This window comes from Cimex lectularius, unplaced genomic scaffold (assembly GCF_000648675.2).
Source record: "Cimex lectularius strain Harlan isolate CLEC.00 unplaced genomic scaffold, Clec_2.1 scaffold10, whole genome shotgun sequence".
NCBI lineage: Eukaryota > Metazoa > Arthropoda > Insecta > Hemiptera > Cimicidae > Cimex > Cimex lectularius.
The window spans coordinates 217,519-235,247 of NW_019392665.1; the positions used below are offsets into that span (position 1 = coordinate 217,519).

The 17,729-nt window shown below is 38.8% G+C and overlaps 2 protein-coding genes across 2 annotated transcripts in view; one reads left to right on the forward strand and one right to left on the reverse strand.

Moving 5' to 3' along the window:
* Positions 1-906: 906 nt before the first annotated feature.
* Positions 907-7,349, forward strand: LOC106667441 (cilia- and flagella-associated protein 251-like). Its single transcript, XM_014395395.2, has 5 exons — positions 907-1,106; positions 2,727-2,934; positions 3,145-3,332; positions 3,395-3,516; positions 5,708-7,349. Exons 1-4 carry the CDS (start codon positions 1,050-1,052, stop codon positions 3,512-3,514), a joined length of 573 nt encoding a protein of 190 aa, XP_014250881.1. The 5' UTR covers positions 907-1,049; the 3' UTR covers positions 3,515-3,516; positions 5,708-7,349.
* Positions 7,350-8,463: 1,114 nt separating this feature from the next.
* LOC106667440 (pancreatic triacylglycerol lipase-like) overlaps positions 8,464-17,729 on the reverse strand; it is a 24,866-nt gene continuing 15,600 nt past the window's right edge. The window contains exons 2-11 of the mRNA XM_014395394.2: positions 12,699-12,748; positions 12,507-12,632; positions 12,289-12,443; positions 10,033-10,152; positions 9,829-9,975; positions 9,305-9,775; positions 9,120-9,246; positions 8,927-9,053; positions 8,657-8,860; positions 8,464-8,594 (exon numbers count right to left, since the gene is read on the reverse strand). Of these exons, the coding sequence (XP_014250880.1) occupies positions 8,486-8,594; positions 8,657-8,860; positions 8,927-9,053; positions 9,120-9,246; positions 9,305-9,775; positions 9,829-9,975; positions 10,033-10,152; positions 12,289-12,443; positions 12,507-12,632; positions 12,699-12,720 (1,608 nt within the window). The 5' untranslated portion in view covers positions 12,721-12,748 and the 3' untranslated portion in view covers positions 8,464-8,485. The remainder of the gene's footprint in view (positions 8,595-8,656; positions 8,861-8,926; positions 9,054-9,119; positions 9,247-9,304; positions 9,776-9,828; positions 9,976-10,032; positions 10,153-12,288; positions 12,444-12,506; positions 12,633-12,698; positions 12,749-17,729) is intronic.

The following is a 17,729-nucleotide window of genomic DNA, read 5'->3' on the forward strand; positions in this document are numbered from 1 at the left end:
TTCCCACTAATCCTACTTTCAACATTTTCAGGCTTTTACTCAACTAATAAAAACATTACTATATTTTTTTTGAGAAAAAGAGTGATTGAGAGAAACTGAGTGAGAGAGCAAGAGAAAGTGTTTGAGAGAGATTGATTTGATTGATAGTTTTTTTTCCATGTATTTTACAATTGTAATTTATAATGAAGAAAAAGAAAAAAATTGTTTTTGTTTTGTTTTTTACTCACAATTACAAACAATATATTTTTTTAATATATATTTTGAGTGAGTGAATGAGAGAAAGAGTGTTTGAGAGAGAGTGAGTGAGTGTGAGGGAGAGGGAGAGAGTGAGAGGGAGAGAGAGAGAGTGAGACAAGATGTTGGGTGAATGAGTGAGGGAGAGAAAGAGTGATTGAGACTGAGTGAGTGAGTGGGTGAGTGTGATTGAGAGAAGAGAGAGAATGGTGTGTGAGCGAGCGTGTGAGCTGTTGAGTGAGTGAGTGTGAGTGATTGAGTCAGAATGATCGAATGTGAAAGTGAGAGAGGATAAATATAAAAAAAAATCCTAGTTTCACAAAGATAAGATTAGATAAGATTACGGGTAAAAAGAGAGTGAGAGAGGAAAAAATCAAACGATAAAAAATAATTTTATTTTCTAAATCAACTTTACTGTTTTTTTAATACAAATTGAGCAAACAATTGGACAATTGTGTTTGATTTCTGGCGTTTTTTTCGTTTTTGTAATTTTATGTTTTTTTAATTAATTAACTTTTTAGTTAAAATTTTATGGAGTAAACTATTAAATATGGGGTAAAACTATCTTTCTCCTTTAGGTTCGGCGGCGTCTTTTCTATGTCTAAAAGGTGGGGGCAGCCGGACATAAACGCGCATGCGTTCGTGGATAGCGTCCCCCCCGCCAAGGCGTAAACAAGGCCGTAGCGTTAGTGTCGACACTCGAGGCTGTTCGGGACGGGCTGAACTACTGCGACGAGCGGAACTTCTCAATCCATACAACACACGGAAGAGGGAAAAAGGCAAAAACAAAAGGAGGAAAAAACAACCGCAAAACAATGTCGGAAAACAACTCGGACGCAAAGGGGAAGAACTCGGTCGAAGCGGCCTCGAAGGTGAGTTTTTATTTCCGTTCAACGATCCGACTCGAAACCACGCCGTCCGACCCAAGCCGATTCGCATCGCCCTCGTACCCCGGCCCGAAATGACCGGGCGGATTTTTGAACAACGCGGAAAACGAGCGAAACGAGACGGACCCATTTTTGGCCGGCTTTACTTTAAAATCTCGGCCGTTGTATACGGTTTTGTTTTGTTTCCCTCCAACCCGGAATGTAAATAAGGAAAATCGGCCGCCATTTTCCCATCGATGCGTTTCCGACCCCCGGCCGCCTTTTTACACTGTTTTTAAAAGTTCAGACCCAAAGAAAACCCCTTTATATCAATAATTAAACAATTATTTAAAACTTAAAAAAAGTTTATAAAAAAATAAAAAACCGGGCCGTATTTTTTAAAAAGCGTTAATACAGTCCTAACCCCCTTCTATCTCGAGGCGGGTGGGGGTATTTACACTTCACATCGTTGTTATTACATCCTAAATTTAAAAAAAATATAAAAATAAATTAAATAAACTTAACTAAAAAGAAAGAATTTAAACAATAACACTATTTTTCAAACCCGACTTGTAACTTTTTCCAATTACAAGTTTCAGTTTTTTAATTATAATTTTAATTTCTCTTGGGTAAAATGAATACATTTTAATTAAAAATCGTACTTTTTTCGTCTTTAACTCCGATTTCCGACTTATCAAAAAAAAAGTTGGGCTTTCCTCCGGACTTCGATGGCGCCAAAAGTGGGGCTTCGGCGTGCGTCTTGGTGGGGGCCGCTGGTGAGCCAACTGGCTCTCGGCTCACCGTAGCGTTCTCAACGACGGCCTATGGCGCTTTATTTCAAATTTAAACGGTCGTTTCGGTTTTTCCAGATTTTTTTTTTTTCACCTTTAAATTATTAATTTTATTGTTAATACACCCAAAAAATGTATGTTATTTTACAGTCTTGTTGAAAAATCAGTTTTTCTGAAGAAGTTATGTAGTTTACCTCTGGACAGCTTTGTTACTTCAAATGGGACCTTACGACATTCATTTTAAAGGATTATTTTTTTCTCAGGCTGAGATCGATGCCTCAGTTCAATTTTAAAATGGCCAAAAAATAACAAAGTTAGGAAAAATCCGACTTGGCTCATTAAGTTCCAAGTTAACAGAGTGAACTGGTCCTCTGGCTCTCGTCTGACCGAGTCCTCTAACTTTCAGCGCTGCCTAAGTCCTCAGACTCTTGACTGACTGAGTCTTCAGACTCTCAACTGACACGGCTGCCTAAGTCCCCAACTGAGTCCTAACACTCTTGGCTAAGTCCCTGACTGAGTCCTCAAACTCTCAAACTGACTGAGTCTTCTAACTTTCGGCTGACTAAGTCCTCAGACTTTCAACTGACTGACTGACTGTTTTCATACTCTCATCTGACTAAGTCCCCGACTGAGTGAACTGACTGACTCCTCTCCCGAGTTCCTGACTCCCCAAGCCCATCTTCTTTTCCGCTTTGATCTAGACCCTTGACGATCAACTGTATTCTATTCCTCCCACTCCGTGCGACCTCGGAATTCTTAGCTCATACAAGAGTCCATGAGAAATTTTCAAATTGTATGTGTATGACTTTTTTAAAATTAATTTTACCGTCTCCAGGAGGTGAATGAAGAAGTTCCAGCGAAAAGAGGCAGGAAGGCTGGCAAGAGGGTCTCGTCTAATCCCCAGTCATATCTGGACGCAGATGCCATCCTCCATGACAAAGAAGAGAACGAGGGAAGGAGGACGACTCGGTCTTCAACTAGGGGAACGACAGTAGCGACCCCGCCGCCGGCCAAGCGTGAGAAAAAGACCCCACCAGCCAAAGGTCACTATTTTACTTATAATAATTAATAATATAACGAATATGATGATATTAAGGCCGAGGATTTGATACGTTCCTCGAGGGTTGAGCGTTGATGATCATAACTCCGAAGCGATATTTTTTTTAATACCTCTGATGTTTTTTCTTTACCTGGATAATAAAAATAAGTTTTTTCTATGAGAAATATACTTTTCATGTCGGTAAAATTTACAGGACGCGGACGAGGCCGGGGGAAAAAGAATTACAAAGAGGAGGAAGAGGAAGAGGAAAAGGAAGAGGTGAAGGAGGACGAGAAACCGTCCGAAGACGAGAAGCCCAGCGAAGGCGGTGCCAACGGCGAAGACATGGAAGAGGAGACAACTAAGAAAGAAGGAAAGGAAGAACAGAACGAGAAGGAAAAGGTAGGCCGAAGTTTTTAAAAACAATTTCGTACAACTTGATCAAAATTTTTCATCTTGTACAGGACGAAGTAGAAGAAGAAAAGGCTGATCAAAACGACGGCGTCAAAGATCAACCGACAGAAGAGAAAAAAGTCAACTCAACAACGAAGGAGGAGGATGAAAAAGAGGAAACAACACAGTAGAAGTGAGTGACACACTACATTATTTATTTTTAATTGATTTGTAATAATTATGGATCACTTCTGTTCAGACCTGTTAATTCCTGACAGAAATGTCAGAGTTGAGCGGATCTGAACTGAATCACTCCTGTCCATTCCTTACAGAACAGTCAGAATTGATCAGGTCTGATCCAGATCAGCTCAAATCTGACAGAACCGTATTAATTGGGTTAGTTGGAATTAATCTCGTATAATTTTAAAATTTCTACTGGCATATATTAGAGCTTGGCTGTCAACCATTGGCCCCCAGGTGTCGGAAAGTGCCGAGAGTAATATGGCAGAAAAGCAGGCCTGCGACCATTTCAGCCGTAGGTTGTTTGACTGCCCTAACAATTCACAAAACTTTTATAAATAGGAGAGAAAATTTAAATTATTTTACTTTTAATTATAGGTAATCATCATTATGTTCATAATATGTATATAATATTTACATAATTAATCTAGACAGTGAGGTGTAATTTTTTCATTTTCTAATTAGGCCTAAACTAATTTGTTTGTAAATACTAAAATAAATTAATTACAATTTTGCCATGATAGTAGTGAAAACTTCTTGCCAATGGACAGTTGTGGCAACTGTTTTTGTGTGGTGCCCTCTAAAGAAAGGTTTTTTATTTATCACCGCCCAGCTGTCAGTATGTTGTATTTACAAAATTTCAACAACTTCAAACTTCATGACACTTATCCTGTCTATAATGAATGCGGGAAAGAGTTTTTGCCCATTATTGAGAGGTTTAAAAACGTTAAAATCTATTAAATTCACTAATTTCGTGGTCTGTTGACCAATTAATATATTACAATTAATTAAGGTTTTTAGTTGAGATAAAAAAGTCAATGGCACGAGTGGGATTCGAACCCACGATCTTCGGCTAGATACGCCGCTGCTCTACCACTTGGAAGGAGGGAAAATTCAAAATGTGGGGTTGAGATGGGAAGTTGGTGTCCGAGTGAATCGAGGTCACGATAGCTCAAGTGGTACAGCAGCGGCGTATCAATCATGGGTTCAAATCCTGCTCGTGCCATTGACTCTTTTATCTCAACTAAAAACCTTAATTAATTGCTAAAATCTATTTTGAGCCCAATGTTTCTAAATTTTGAAATAGGGTCTCTAACGGACTTCAATGGACCTGAGCCTTGTGTTTCATAATTGGGACTCATCTCAATTCAACTGAGTGATTTGATTTTCCCAGTCTTCCGTGGAAATAATGACACTATGAGGGCTGAACAGAAGTCCTCTGACTCTTGTCTGGCTGACTTAAGTTCCTAATAGAGTGAGACGAGTCGATTCTCGTTTCTGCTGCGTCCTAGACACTCGTCAATCGTCTGTAGTTGACTCATCCCACTTTCTCCTTTCTGGCCCTGGAACACTGAGACACGACTCTGTCTCTTAGCTGACTGAGTTCCAGACAGAGTGAGCTGGCTGAGCTCTCTAACTCTGGGTGAATGTCTTGAGTCCTATAACTCTTTTCTAACAGAACTGATTTGGATCAGATCACACTAAAGTTTAAAAGTTCCATCAAGACCAAATAAAAATGACCCCGAACCTCTGCTTAGTTATGTCAGGACTGAACAAGTACGGATCAGAACAGAACGGCACATTGGTAATAATTCTGCCATGACTGGACAGAAGTAATCCCAATCAAATCTGATCAGTTCTGTCAGTTCAAAAAAGTACAGATCACACTCAATTCTAACGGTTCTGTCAGGATAAACAGTACTGATCTGGATCAGATCATGCTCTTTTTTAATAGTTGTCAGAACTGAACAGTACTGATCCGGAATTAGATCGCACTCTTTTTTTTAAAGTTCTGTCAGAACTAAACAGTACTGATCCGGATCTGAACAGACCGGTACAATGGTAATAGTTCTGTCAGGATCAAATCTTGATCAGATCAGATCCAAAAAAAAAAAAAAAAAAAACAGATATACATAAACTAGATGTTACCAAAATTAACCAATAGTCCGACATTAACTTAACTCAAAATAAGAATGGCTTAAAATAAGTAATTGTAAATATAATTAGAAATCGTTTATGATGGCTAAGAAAAATGTGAACAAAAAAGAAGCAAAAGCAGTGGTTTTCTAGGATTTAGTTTTTATTGCATTATTTACATATTGGACTGTACAATCGCATTTTATATTGTCTTGTTTCTGTTCTAGGGGGAAGGTCGAGAGCGAGAGAAAGAGAGAAAAAAAATTAAAAAGAAAAGAAGATACCTCGTTTTTTATCCTCCGCAGGGGTTTGGTGTGCAGACAGTGAAAGTGGTGAACCAATTTGTGGAAAACTCTGGTTTTTCTTTCTTTCTTTTTTTTTCTTTTTTATAATTTTATCCACCTGTATATACGTACTTACAAATTAAAAGACAAAATTTAAACCGGCTAGCCTGATGAAATATTAAGTATGGATTTTATAATAATTTATAATTTTAAAAAAATTGCACCATTGATGAATTTTATACTGTAACATGAAATTTGTAAATGTTTAAAATTTCTCTTGACCTCAGACCTATTTTAAGAACAAATAACCTTACATGTAAACTTATATAGCATCATTGCTATATAATATATTATTTTATTTATTTATTTATTAAAAAAATGTCGGTCTGGCTAAATAAACTCTTGTCCTTTGCTGTGTAAGTATGTATATGTATATATAAATTTTAATTTGTGTTATTTTGTATAAATATTATTTAGGGGAATATAAGTCGTTCTCAACTAATATAAGAAAAATAACCGATTAGTTTTATTTTATATATTATATAGACAGATGCGTTCATAAAAAGAAAAAGGAAAGAAAAAGGAAAGAAAAAGGTTTTCGGTATTTTAAGGGGGGGTTGAACACTCCGATTATGTTTCTTACCAGTTTGTTTTAATTTTTTAGCATAAAAAAACCATGTACAAAAAACAAAAAAATCTTTATAGATTGCTTTTTTTTGTTGTAATTTTTAACTCATTTTGTCTTTAATGCATTTGCCTTTTTTGGGGGTTGGGATTTTTATTTTCCCTCCTTCATTTTTTAGCATGTAGTACACAGGGGTCATGTTAGTCACAGGCGCCGTTCTTCCACCCGCTGTACATAATGGCACAAAGCGTACACCGTACTCCCGTGTCTCACTTTAAAACTTGCCTGTAAATATCAAATTATTATTATTATTATTTTTTTTTTTTTTTTGAAATTTAGAAATAATGAAATGTTCAAATACAGGACATCACTTTTGAAGGTGCGCCCCCTGTTTTCTTTTCTTTTTTTTTCTTCTTTTCATTTTCTCAACAACCACCCCCTTCTCTCCTGAGGAATGTACATTTGCCTTACTTTTTATTATAATAAAATAATTTTTAAATAATTTCAAATGTGTAGATTAAAAAAAAAAAAATCAGTTGTACAAAATTGTGTGCAATCCTCCCCTCTTTTTTATCCTATTATAATTTAAAAAATAAAAATAGAGGAAAATAATATTAGTTTTATAATAAATATTTTTTTTTGTAAATATTAAAAATGTGGCCATTTTCTTTATATATTTAAAAAAAGCATGAGAGAAAAAGAAAATTTTACCTCTATCCACCACCTCCCCCTTAAATAATTATTATATTTCAAAGGGAAGTTAATATATTAATAATTAAGCGACTCATTTAATATATTATATTGTTTTTCTTAAAAAATAATATATTGGTAATGTTTAAAAAAAAAAGATAAGAAAATAATTATTGTAGGTTTTTTGTTTATTTAAGAAACAATTTAATTCTGCATTTTTCCCCTCCTCCCACCGTGATATTTTGAACTTGTAAATATCTTAAAGAAGAAGAAAAAAAAACAATCGGTGGATACAACAATTGTTAGGACAGAAAAAACAAAAAAAAATTGTTGAAAATTTTTATACTCCGAATATGGACGGCTGGGGAGGAGACAGCTCATTTTCATCACATTCATGACGATGAGAATGAAAAATGTTCGACAGTAAAAAAAAAATTAATTTAAAAAAAAAGGAAAACTGCATCAAATGTTCAAAATGATTCCTTCTCAGTGGCAAAATTTAAAAAGTGAACAATTCTTAGACAAGAAGAAAGAAAAAATAAAATTTTATAAAAACTTTGTCATTTTTTCCCCACCCCCACCCCTCTACAAAAGTAAAAAGAAAATTTGTCCGACTGTATTTATTCACTAGTTTTCGTGGTCCGCTTGACCAGTTAATTAAGGTTTTTAGAGATAAAAATTTGTATTTATTTTATTTTATTTTTATTTTTTTAATTTGTTAGACATTCTAAGTTATTTTCCAGGACTGAAAAGTACAGATCCGGATCAGAACGGAATGGCACCGTGGTAACTATTCTGTCAAGTTTGTACAGAAATAATCCGGATCAGATCCGCTCGATTTGAACTGATCTGTTTCAGAAGAGGACAGTTCTGTTGTCAGAGTTGAACTGAAGTGATTCGGATCAGATCTGCTCAATTCCAGCAGGACTGAATGGAAGTGAGCCAAATCATCAAGTCAATTCTAATAGTTCTGTCAGGATTGAACAAAAGTTATCAGGATCAGATCGGCTCAATTCCAACGATTCTGTCAGGGCCAAACAGAATTGATCCTGATCAGATCTGAACAGTACCGATCTAAATCAGATCACTCTACATTTTAACAGTTCTCTCAGGGCTGAAAGCACAAATCAATTAGTTAAACACAAGTTTTAACCCATCCAAAAGGGAACGATTTATTACCAAAAACAGAAATTAAGAAATCTAGGCAGGAGAGAAATTCAGGCTGTATTTTTATTCCTTTAATAAAAATAAAATAACGGCTTTAATTGTTTATAACAATACAATATACAAATTATAGATCACTGTCGGTTTTTCCTCTCTTTTTAATTATTTTGTTCTGAGAGCCAAACCGATCACTTTTATACGACATGTATATACATTTTTATTGTTTTTTTGAGGTCTTAGACCTAGTCGTCGCATTTATCGAGGAAGAGCGCCGTCGACCTGGACGCTATATCAGCATACTCTCGGTTTCCAAGTGAACAGAGTTTGCTCGACACATCAACAGCTCGTTTCCTGCAACCCACATAAAAAAAAATTAAGATGAGCTTTTATTTTTTTATTTTCCGAAAGCATACTCTCTGCTGTTGATCTTGCTTTCCGTCACTCGTATATTTTTGATATACAGGTGGTCATTGCACCATAGGAAGCATATGCTACGAGGCTGTAGTACGTTCATGTCGTACTCCCAGTAGAACTCCACCTTCCTGACCGGGCCTATGTCCTCCTGGTGCGTCACGACGAAGCTCTTCGACGTGCCGTGTTCCAGTTTTTCATAACCGCTTTGAAATGTGATTTTTATTGTTTTTTTTTTACTTTTTTTTATTAATTTTTTTTTTGTCATTTACCTTGGTGTCAGATCTAGGTTGCGTATGACCCCATTGTCAGAGTGCAGCGAGACCCTCATGAACCCTTGAACCCATGCTTCAGCCCTGGGCGGCTTTGCCAAATCCACTGTCACTTTATAGTGCCTTCCTTTGAATAATAAAAGTTATTATTTTAATTTTTATTAATACTTCATTTTTTTTAAAGATTATTTACTGCAATAAGGAGCGTCTCTTCCAGTCTGTATGAAGTATTTTCCACCTGGAGGTAGGTTTGTCTTCTCCGTGTGGAAGCCCATGATGGCGCAGCCTGTACCGTTCGGACCGCATGAGAAGCATTTCCCCTTGACATCGATTTTGATGTAAAGTTTTTGATTAAATTTAGATTTGGATTTGAATTACCTGCAGGAAATGTTGATAAGACGGACACCTGTGGCCCAGGTACGGGCAGGAAGAGTTGATACTCTCTATAAACAGCTTTATAGCCCTGACGTGGTTGCAGGCGAGCAGGACTCTAGACGCTTCTTCGATCCCGTCTCTTATAAGGGTGAGGGGTAGAGGGTTTTCGGCGATATCACAGCCCGGCTGTTCTTTGCCGTTGTTCGGGTAGAAGTCAAGGTGTCCGCATGGTTCAACCATGCCGTACCCTAAGAGCCAGATGCTCGTGCCGTCCGTGTGGATCACATCGACCAGGTTGGCATCAGTCGGGTCTAAACGTACAGACTTGGGCATACCTTGGAAATAGGGCTCGGCTGGATCTAGACCGGTGATCCTCGCCAACCCGGCAACCCTTTCTCCGGCGTATCCAGCAGTATGGGCTCCTAGGCTATGCCCGATAATATGCACCTGGCCTGGATCCAAGGAATGGTTTTCCTGAAATACCCAAATTGACTTAACATTCCTAAAAAAAACCACCAAAAACTCACTTTGAGATAGTTGATGAAGTTGGCAACTTCGAGACCGACGAGCCTAGTGTTTGCAGTGGCTTGAGTGTAAAGAGGAAGAGATCCACCAGCCCAGTCAACGACTATCACATTATAATCAGCGTATTTCAACAGCTCCATCCTCATTTCCTGACAAATAAATCCAATTAACTCATTATTGACTTTTTTTATTTTTAAATTCAATACCTTCACCCAAGAGCTTAGCGGTGTGTCGATGAAGCCGTGGATTATGAACTTGGTCGGCTTCTTTGAGTCGAAGTGGGACCGTTCGATCGACTTTGGATTCTGCGCCCTCATCATCACGCCCTGAAATTGTTGGAACTAAATAAAAAAGGTTCGCTCGTTTCTAATAGTTCTGTCAGGACTGAACAGAAGAGATACGGATCAGAAATGAACTGCACAATCCTAACAGTGATGGCAGGAACAATACAGATCTGGATCGATACAGAACAGCTCATTCCTAGCAGGATTACATGAATGAACGTTACTGATCAGGATCATATAGAAAACAACTAAAACCTTCAAGTAATGTCATGAATGAACACTGACCGGGATCATTAGTGAAACTCTATGGGATCTATTGTAACAGTTCTGTCAAAACTGATCAGAAATTATCAGTAACAGATGTGATCAATTGTAACAGTTCTATCAGAACTGAACACTTGATCAGAAGGGAGTGGCTCAATGCTAACCGTTCTGTCAAGACTGACCTGAAGTCTGTGACAGTAACTGCTCAATTAAACCGGTGATGCCATTAATGAACAGTACTGATCAGGATCAGATAGAGAACAACTCGAACATATGTATACTGACATGAATGAACAATACAGATCCGGATCAAAACTGAACTGCTCAATCCTTCCAATGTCATTAATGAACAGTACTGATTGGGATCAGATAGACAAACTCAATCATACATGTAATGTCATGTATACCACTGATGCAGTTCTGTAGTTAACTGCTCAATTCTCATAGGACTGTCATGCGTGAACAGTAATTATTTAATTTATCGGTTTATTATTAATTATTATTTCCAATTTTCTATGCGAAGACGGTTGAGAAGAAAATCAGTGTCACGAGTGAAATTCGAACCCTTGACCTATGGCCGAACGACGTTAATTTTGACCTCGCTCATGGTGTTAATTTTTCTTGTCAACTGTTTTTGCATAAAAAATTGAAACGTTCGAACAATGCTGTTTCGGATCAGTAGACAACAGCTCAATCCTAGCAGGATGGTCATAAATGAACAGTACTGATTCGGATCAGAAGGGAATGGCTCAATGCTAACTTTTCTGCCAAAACTGCAGAGAATTGTTCCGGACCAGATCTGCCCAGTTCTATCAACCGCTCAATCTTACCGGTGATGTCATTAATGAACAGTATTGATCCGGGCAGATAGAGAACAACTCAATCATACAAATAGTCATGAATACCACTGATTCGGTTCTGCAATAAGCTGCTAAATCCTAGCAGGACGGTCATGAATGAACAGAGCTTTTGCGAATAAGTAATGAACCACTTAATGTAATAAATTAATAATTAATAAACTGATCTGGATCAATAGTGAACTGATCAATTCTACCAGCGATGTCATGAACGAACAGTATTGATCCGGATCAATAGAGAATTGTTCAGTTCTTCCAACGATGTAATGAACGAACAGTATTGATCCGGATCAATAGAGAACTGTTCAATTCTTCCAACGAAGTCATGAACGAACTACTGATCCGGATCAATAGAGAACTGATCAATTCTACCAGCGATGTCATGAACGAACAGTATTGATCCGGATCAATAGAGAATTGTTCAGTTTTTCCAACGATGTCATGAATGAACAGTATTGATCCGGATCAATAGAGAACTGTTCAATTCTTCCAACGATGTCATGAACGAACTGCTGATCCGGATCAATAGTGAACTGATCAATTCTACCAGCGATGTCATGAACGAACACTATTGATCCGGATCAATAGAGAATTGTTCAATTATTCCAACGATGTCATGAACGAACTGTATTGATCCGTATCAATAGAGAACTGTTCAATTCTACCAGCGATGTCATGAGCGAACTACTGTTCCAGATCAATGTGAACTGTTCAGTTCTTCCAACGATGTCATGAACGAACAGTATTGATCCGTATCAATAGAGAACTGTTCAATTCTACCAGCGATGTCATGAACGAGCCGTACGATCCGAATCGATATTGAACTGTTCAATTCTACCAGCTATGCCTTAAACAGAATTGATCAGGATAAGATCCATTCGAACAGTTCTGTCAGGACTGAACAGAAGTGATTCGTATCAGATCCGCTCCATTCTGACAGATTCAATTTTAAAGGCTGAACAACTGCGAAGCAGTAATAAGCCAAATCGTTCTAATTCGACGCAATTTCTCTCGAATTTTTTTTTTCTCCTGTCGGCTTTTAAAAACGAGCACTCACTTCCGTCGGGTTGGACCTCGTGTACAGGATGAATTTTGTATCTATGACGTGCCTTGGCAGAGGGAAAACGTTGAAAGGTCGGTATATGATATGATACCATTCTTTGGTGAGGTTGAGGCAGCCGAGGGTATCGTAACACCGGCTCTCCGCTCCGACTAGAAAGAAAGAATTTTTTAAAATAAAAATCATAATTGTCCTTTTTCCTTTAAATTAATTACCGGGAACCCAGGGGACGTTGACTTCTATCCTGTTGCTCTTCCAGGAGTCTAGCAAGCCCCCCTGGGCCGTCACGGCCACAGTCGCCACGGCGAGGAGGATTAACGGAGCTTCTGATACCATGGCACCTTGAATCAAGTTTGATTAGTTCGTTCAGGATGGGTTTAAAGGGGTTAAATTAAAATCCGACTTACTTTCCAGTGCAGAGAAGGCCATAACCACCGGCACATACAGGCAAAAGTTTCTGTAAAAAAAAAATGAATGTGAATGTTTTACAAACGCTCCAAGCTTTCTCTCTGGGGATCTCTGATCCCTAGAGGCCAAAAGGGCCAGGGTGGAATTTTAGAAATCAGCCGGCGAAATGGCCAATTAGGCGATTTTCATTTATATTTCAACCCCCCAGCTCTGGGGTAGGAGGGTTGAAATTGACAAGTGGTAGATGAAGAATTTATTTTTTAACACCCTATGAATGGATTAGCGGGAAATGAAAAAGACGCTGGCGGAGGATGTCCTCCTTCCTGCTTTCACCGGGTAGACCAAGGTTAGGTGTAATTGCCAAAAAAAATAAATTCGACTCTACGTGATCAAGAGAGTTAGTATGGCTCTAATGCTTTCTCGCCCGGACAAAACAGCTCGATCCTGGCAGGACTGCCACTGATGAAGAGACCTGATCTAGATCAATACGATTCGTACATGACATTATTGACGGGATTCTGCGATTCACGACTCATCCGGATATCTAGTATATAGCTCAGTCCTAGCAGGACTGTCATGACGAACAGGTCTGATCTGCATCATTAGTGAATTGATAAATGCCACTAGTAAAGGTATGGCTAACGGTACAGATCCGGATCAGTAGTAAACTAATAAATCCTGTTATTTATTAATTGACATGAATGAATTGTGCTGATCCGGATCACTAGTGTTCCCCCAAATCCGAGTAGGGATGAAGATATCCGGATCAGTAGTACACTAATAAATCCTATTAGCACTGCCATGAATGGACTGTGCTTATCTGGATCAGTAGTGCACCGCCAAATCCTAGCAGGACTGTCTTGATTGAACACTACAGATCCGGATCAGTAATGATGAGTGAAGCGCTGAATCCTACCATTACTGCCATGAATGAGTACTGCTGATCCCGGTCAGTAGTGAAACGCCTGCGGGACTGATTTGAATGAATACAGATCCGAATCAGGGGTCAAACGCTCTTTTATACCAGTAATATCATGAATGAACACTTCAGTTCCGGATCAGTAGTGAACCGCTCAAACCTACCAATGAACGAACAGAGCTGATCTGGATCAGTACAGAACTGCCAAATCTAACAGAACTATTTTGAATGAATACACATTGGGATCTGTAGTGATTAGTGAACCGCTCAATCCTACTATTGCTTCCATGAATGAACTGGATTGATACGGATCGTTAGTAAACTGCCAAATCCTAGCGGGACTGTCTTAAAGAACAGAACTGATCCGTACAGTAGTGAAACGTTCTTTTCTACCATTGCTACCATGAATGAACAGTACTGATCTGAATTAGTGGTGAACTGCTCAGTCCTACGTACAATTTCAACGAACAGTATCGATCTGCATACTGGACCGCCAAATCCTATCAGGACTGTCTTGATTGAACACTACAGATCTGGATCAGTAGTGATGAGCGAACCGCTGAACCCTACCGTTACTGCCATGAATGAATACTGCTGATCCCGGTCAGTAGTGAAACGCCTGCGGGACTGTTTTGAATGAATACAGATCCGAATCGGGGGTCAAACGCTCTTTTATACCAGTAATATCATGAATGAACACTACTAATCCGGATCAGTAGTGAACTAGATAATAATAGCGTAGCATTCCATTCAAAAATATATTTAACCTAAAAAGTCCGTTTTAAGAATCCTCGTTCACTTTCCGACCGACTAAGAACTGCGGAAAGAACCAACTTTATGTTAACCTGATGTCAACGTCCATGTGTGTTACTGGCTTAATGGGAATGGATTTGGCGGAAAAAAAGCTTTATTATCCATGGTGAACGAAAGATTTTATCGGGGGGAATTGTTGCAAAACCAGATTGCTCCGGGTCAATTGTAGGACAATGGACACTACCGCTCAGTCCTACCAATAATGCCATGAATGAACAGTACCGGTCTGGATAAGTAGTCAACAGCTCAAGCCAAGGAGGACTATCTTGAATGAACAGTACAAATTCGGATCAGTAGTGAACGGCTCAACCATATCAGTAATCAGTACGGTTCATTCATCATATCATTGGCAGAATTGAGAGGTTCTCTATTGATCCGGATCAGTAGTAAGCGGCCAAATCCTAGCAGGACTGTCATGAATGAACAATACAGATCCGGATGTGTAGTGAAGTAGAAAATCACTGCCGGACACAGCGTAGCATTAGCCCTTTAGCGACTTCAACAATACATTTAACCTAAAAAAGTCCGTTTTAAGATTAATCCTCGTCCAGTACTAAGAACAGCGGAAAGAACTAACTTTTTGTCCACGTCCATTGTCCGTGTGGGTTACCATCTTGATGGAAATGTATTTGGGGAAAAACCTTTATAGAAATCCAAGGAGAACGAAAGATTTTTTCGGAGGGAATCGTTGTAAAACGAGATTGCTTCGAGTGAATTGTAAGTTAATGGACAATAAAGCTCAGTCATACAAATTATGTCATGAATGAACAGTACAAATTCGGATCAGTAGCGAACAGCTTAACCAGTAATCAGTACGGTTCATTCATCATATCTTTGGTAGAATAGAGAGGTTCTCTATTGATCCGGATAAGTAGTGAACAGCTCCATCCTAGCTTTATCGTCATAATGAATGAACCGCCTAATCCTACCAAAATGCCCGGAACAGTGCTGATCCAGATCAGTAGAGAACTGCTAAATCTAGCAGAACTATCTTGAATGTACAATACAACTGAACTGCGCAATCTTAAGAGGACTATCATGAATGAACAGTGCTAAATGGTAGCAGGAGTAACAGTAATAAGTACAGATCCGTATCAACTGTGAAACGCTCTTTTCTACTAGTAATATCATGAAGGAACACTACTGAATTTAGCAGTTCTAAATCTAAGCGGTACTGTTCTGAATGAACATTACTGATCTGGATCAATAGTGAACCACTGAATGGTAGCAGTTCTCCCTTGAATGAACAATAATGATCCGGATCAGTAGTGAACTGCGCAATCTTAGGTAGACTGGCATGAATGAACAGTGCTGATCTAGAGCAGTGGATCAACAGTGAACCGTTCAAACCTGGCCGGACTGTCATGAATTGTCGTACTGATTCGTATCAGTAGCGAACTGCTGAATATTAGCAGGCCTGGAATGAACGCTTTTGATTTGGATCAGTAGTGAATCGCTCCAAATAGCTGGCGGCTTTGCTTTGAGAGTAACAGAGTTGTGCATTAGAGGAGAGGTGATCATCGATATTTTGGTTCTTTCAAACTGGATAGAAGGCCTTGGACGTTTCTGAAGGTCACTACCGGGTCTGGGTTTTTTTCACTTACGAGTAGTAAATCGGAACAGTCTGTTGCGTACACTGTACAGAGGATCGGGCCGAGGATCTTCCCTTGAGGAGCGCCCTCTTCAAAAAGTGTCAATTCCGCAATGTAGGACAAACAGAGGGTAAAAAATCGTGCTAAATGCCAATTTCGCAATTGACTCCGGAGTGACGCAGTTATTTTGAATTAATTTTCTTCTCACGGATGGGAAATAATGAACAGAGGCAGAGGAAGATAAACAGATAGAGGAAAATGAGCGGAAATGCCATCACCGCCTTTTGTGTTCTCCCACGCAACTTTTTTTATTTACCACTCATTCATTAATTATTCATTTATCATCGAAATTTGTTTATTTAATATAAAAAACGGCACTTGTCTACATAACCGTATAATTTCTAGTTTTCTCATGGATTGGTCTTTTTTTCTCCTCTTGGATCTACCGTCGCGAAGGAAACCAGGAGGGTTTTTGGTGGAAAACCTCCTGTTTCGCCATGCCTTGGGAAATTCGGGCATTTCGCAGGCTTTGAAAGAAAAAAAAAAATGGTTTTATCTGTTCCTAAACCTATTGTAACAAACAACTTGGTTACAGTTTCGCCAGTCCATAACCAACAATGTTTTTTGCCTTATATCTATTTTTACGTCATAGAAGTAGAATTTTTAGGGATGATCGGGGTTTATAATCAACACAAGTGCTTTTAAGGTAAAACGTACCTGTAAATTTTGCCAATTTTTAGGTTAAGTGTACTTATTGTAAAGAACGAGGTGTACAATTTTTGTCTAGCTTGAATAAAAGGTGTAGAATCAACCTAATCAAGAGTGAACTTAAGTGATACATGTCAGATCCGCACAATTCTAACAGGACTGAACAGCAGTGATGCGAATCATAACATCTCAAAAGTTGTAAAGTAAAAGTTCTGTCAGGAATGAACCGAAGTGATCTGGAGCAGATACGCTCAATTCTAACAGGTCTGAACACAAGTGATCAAAAAAAAAAAAAATCTCTAAATTACAACAGTTCTACCAAAACTGGGCAGACGTGATCCGATCATCATGACTGAACAGGAATTATCCGAATCATATCAGGTCACTTCTAGTGGTGATTCAGGACTGAACGGAAGTGATCCGGCCAGTCCAAATTGGCTCAATCTATATATATATATATATAATGCAGGGTGGGCGACCAAGACCCCAGGGGTTAAATGGCTGGGTAGACTCGTACCCCATCCCTAAAAGGTCCGGGACTTGGTCGGCTCACGTGTCCTGCATAAAACCTCTTGGACTTGTTCACAAACCCCAAGATTTTGGACCATTTTATCTCGGGGGGTGATTTGGTGATGTCCTCTCCTTCAAAGATTTCAAATCTAAACCTAGCATACCTATCACATTCTGCGAGGTAGTGCTTCGCAGTTTCTTCTTTTATTTCGCAGAAGCGGCAAAAGGGATCTGGTAGGATACCCATTACGAAGAGGTGTCTTCTCAGTGGGCAGTGGCCCGTCAGAATACCTATCAGCCTCCTAATTCCCTTCCTTGAGATGGAGAATAGCCATTTCGTTTCTTTTGGTTTGATTTCCTTCAGAAACTCCTTCGATTGCCTGCGTCCGGGGGATAAATTCCACTCCGTAGGGAACTGTTTCATACCCCATTTATTCATACTCTCTTTCGCTGTGCTCATAGAGTGAGGTAATATCGGTTGTGGTACA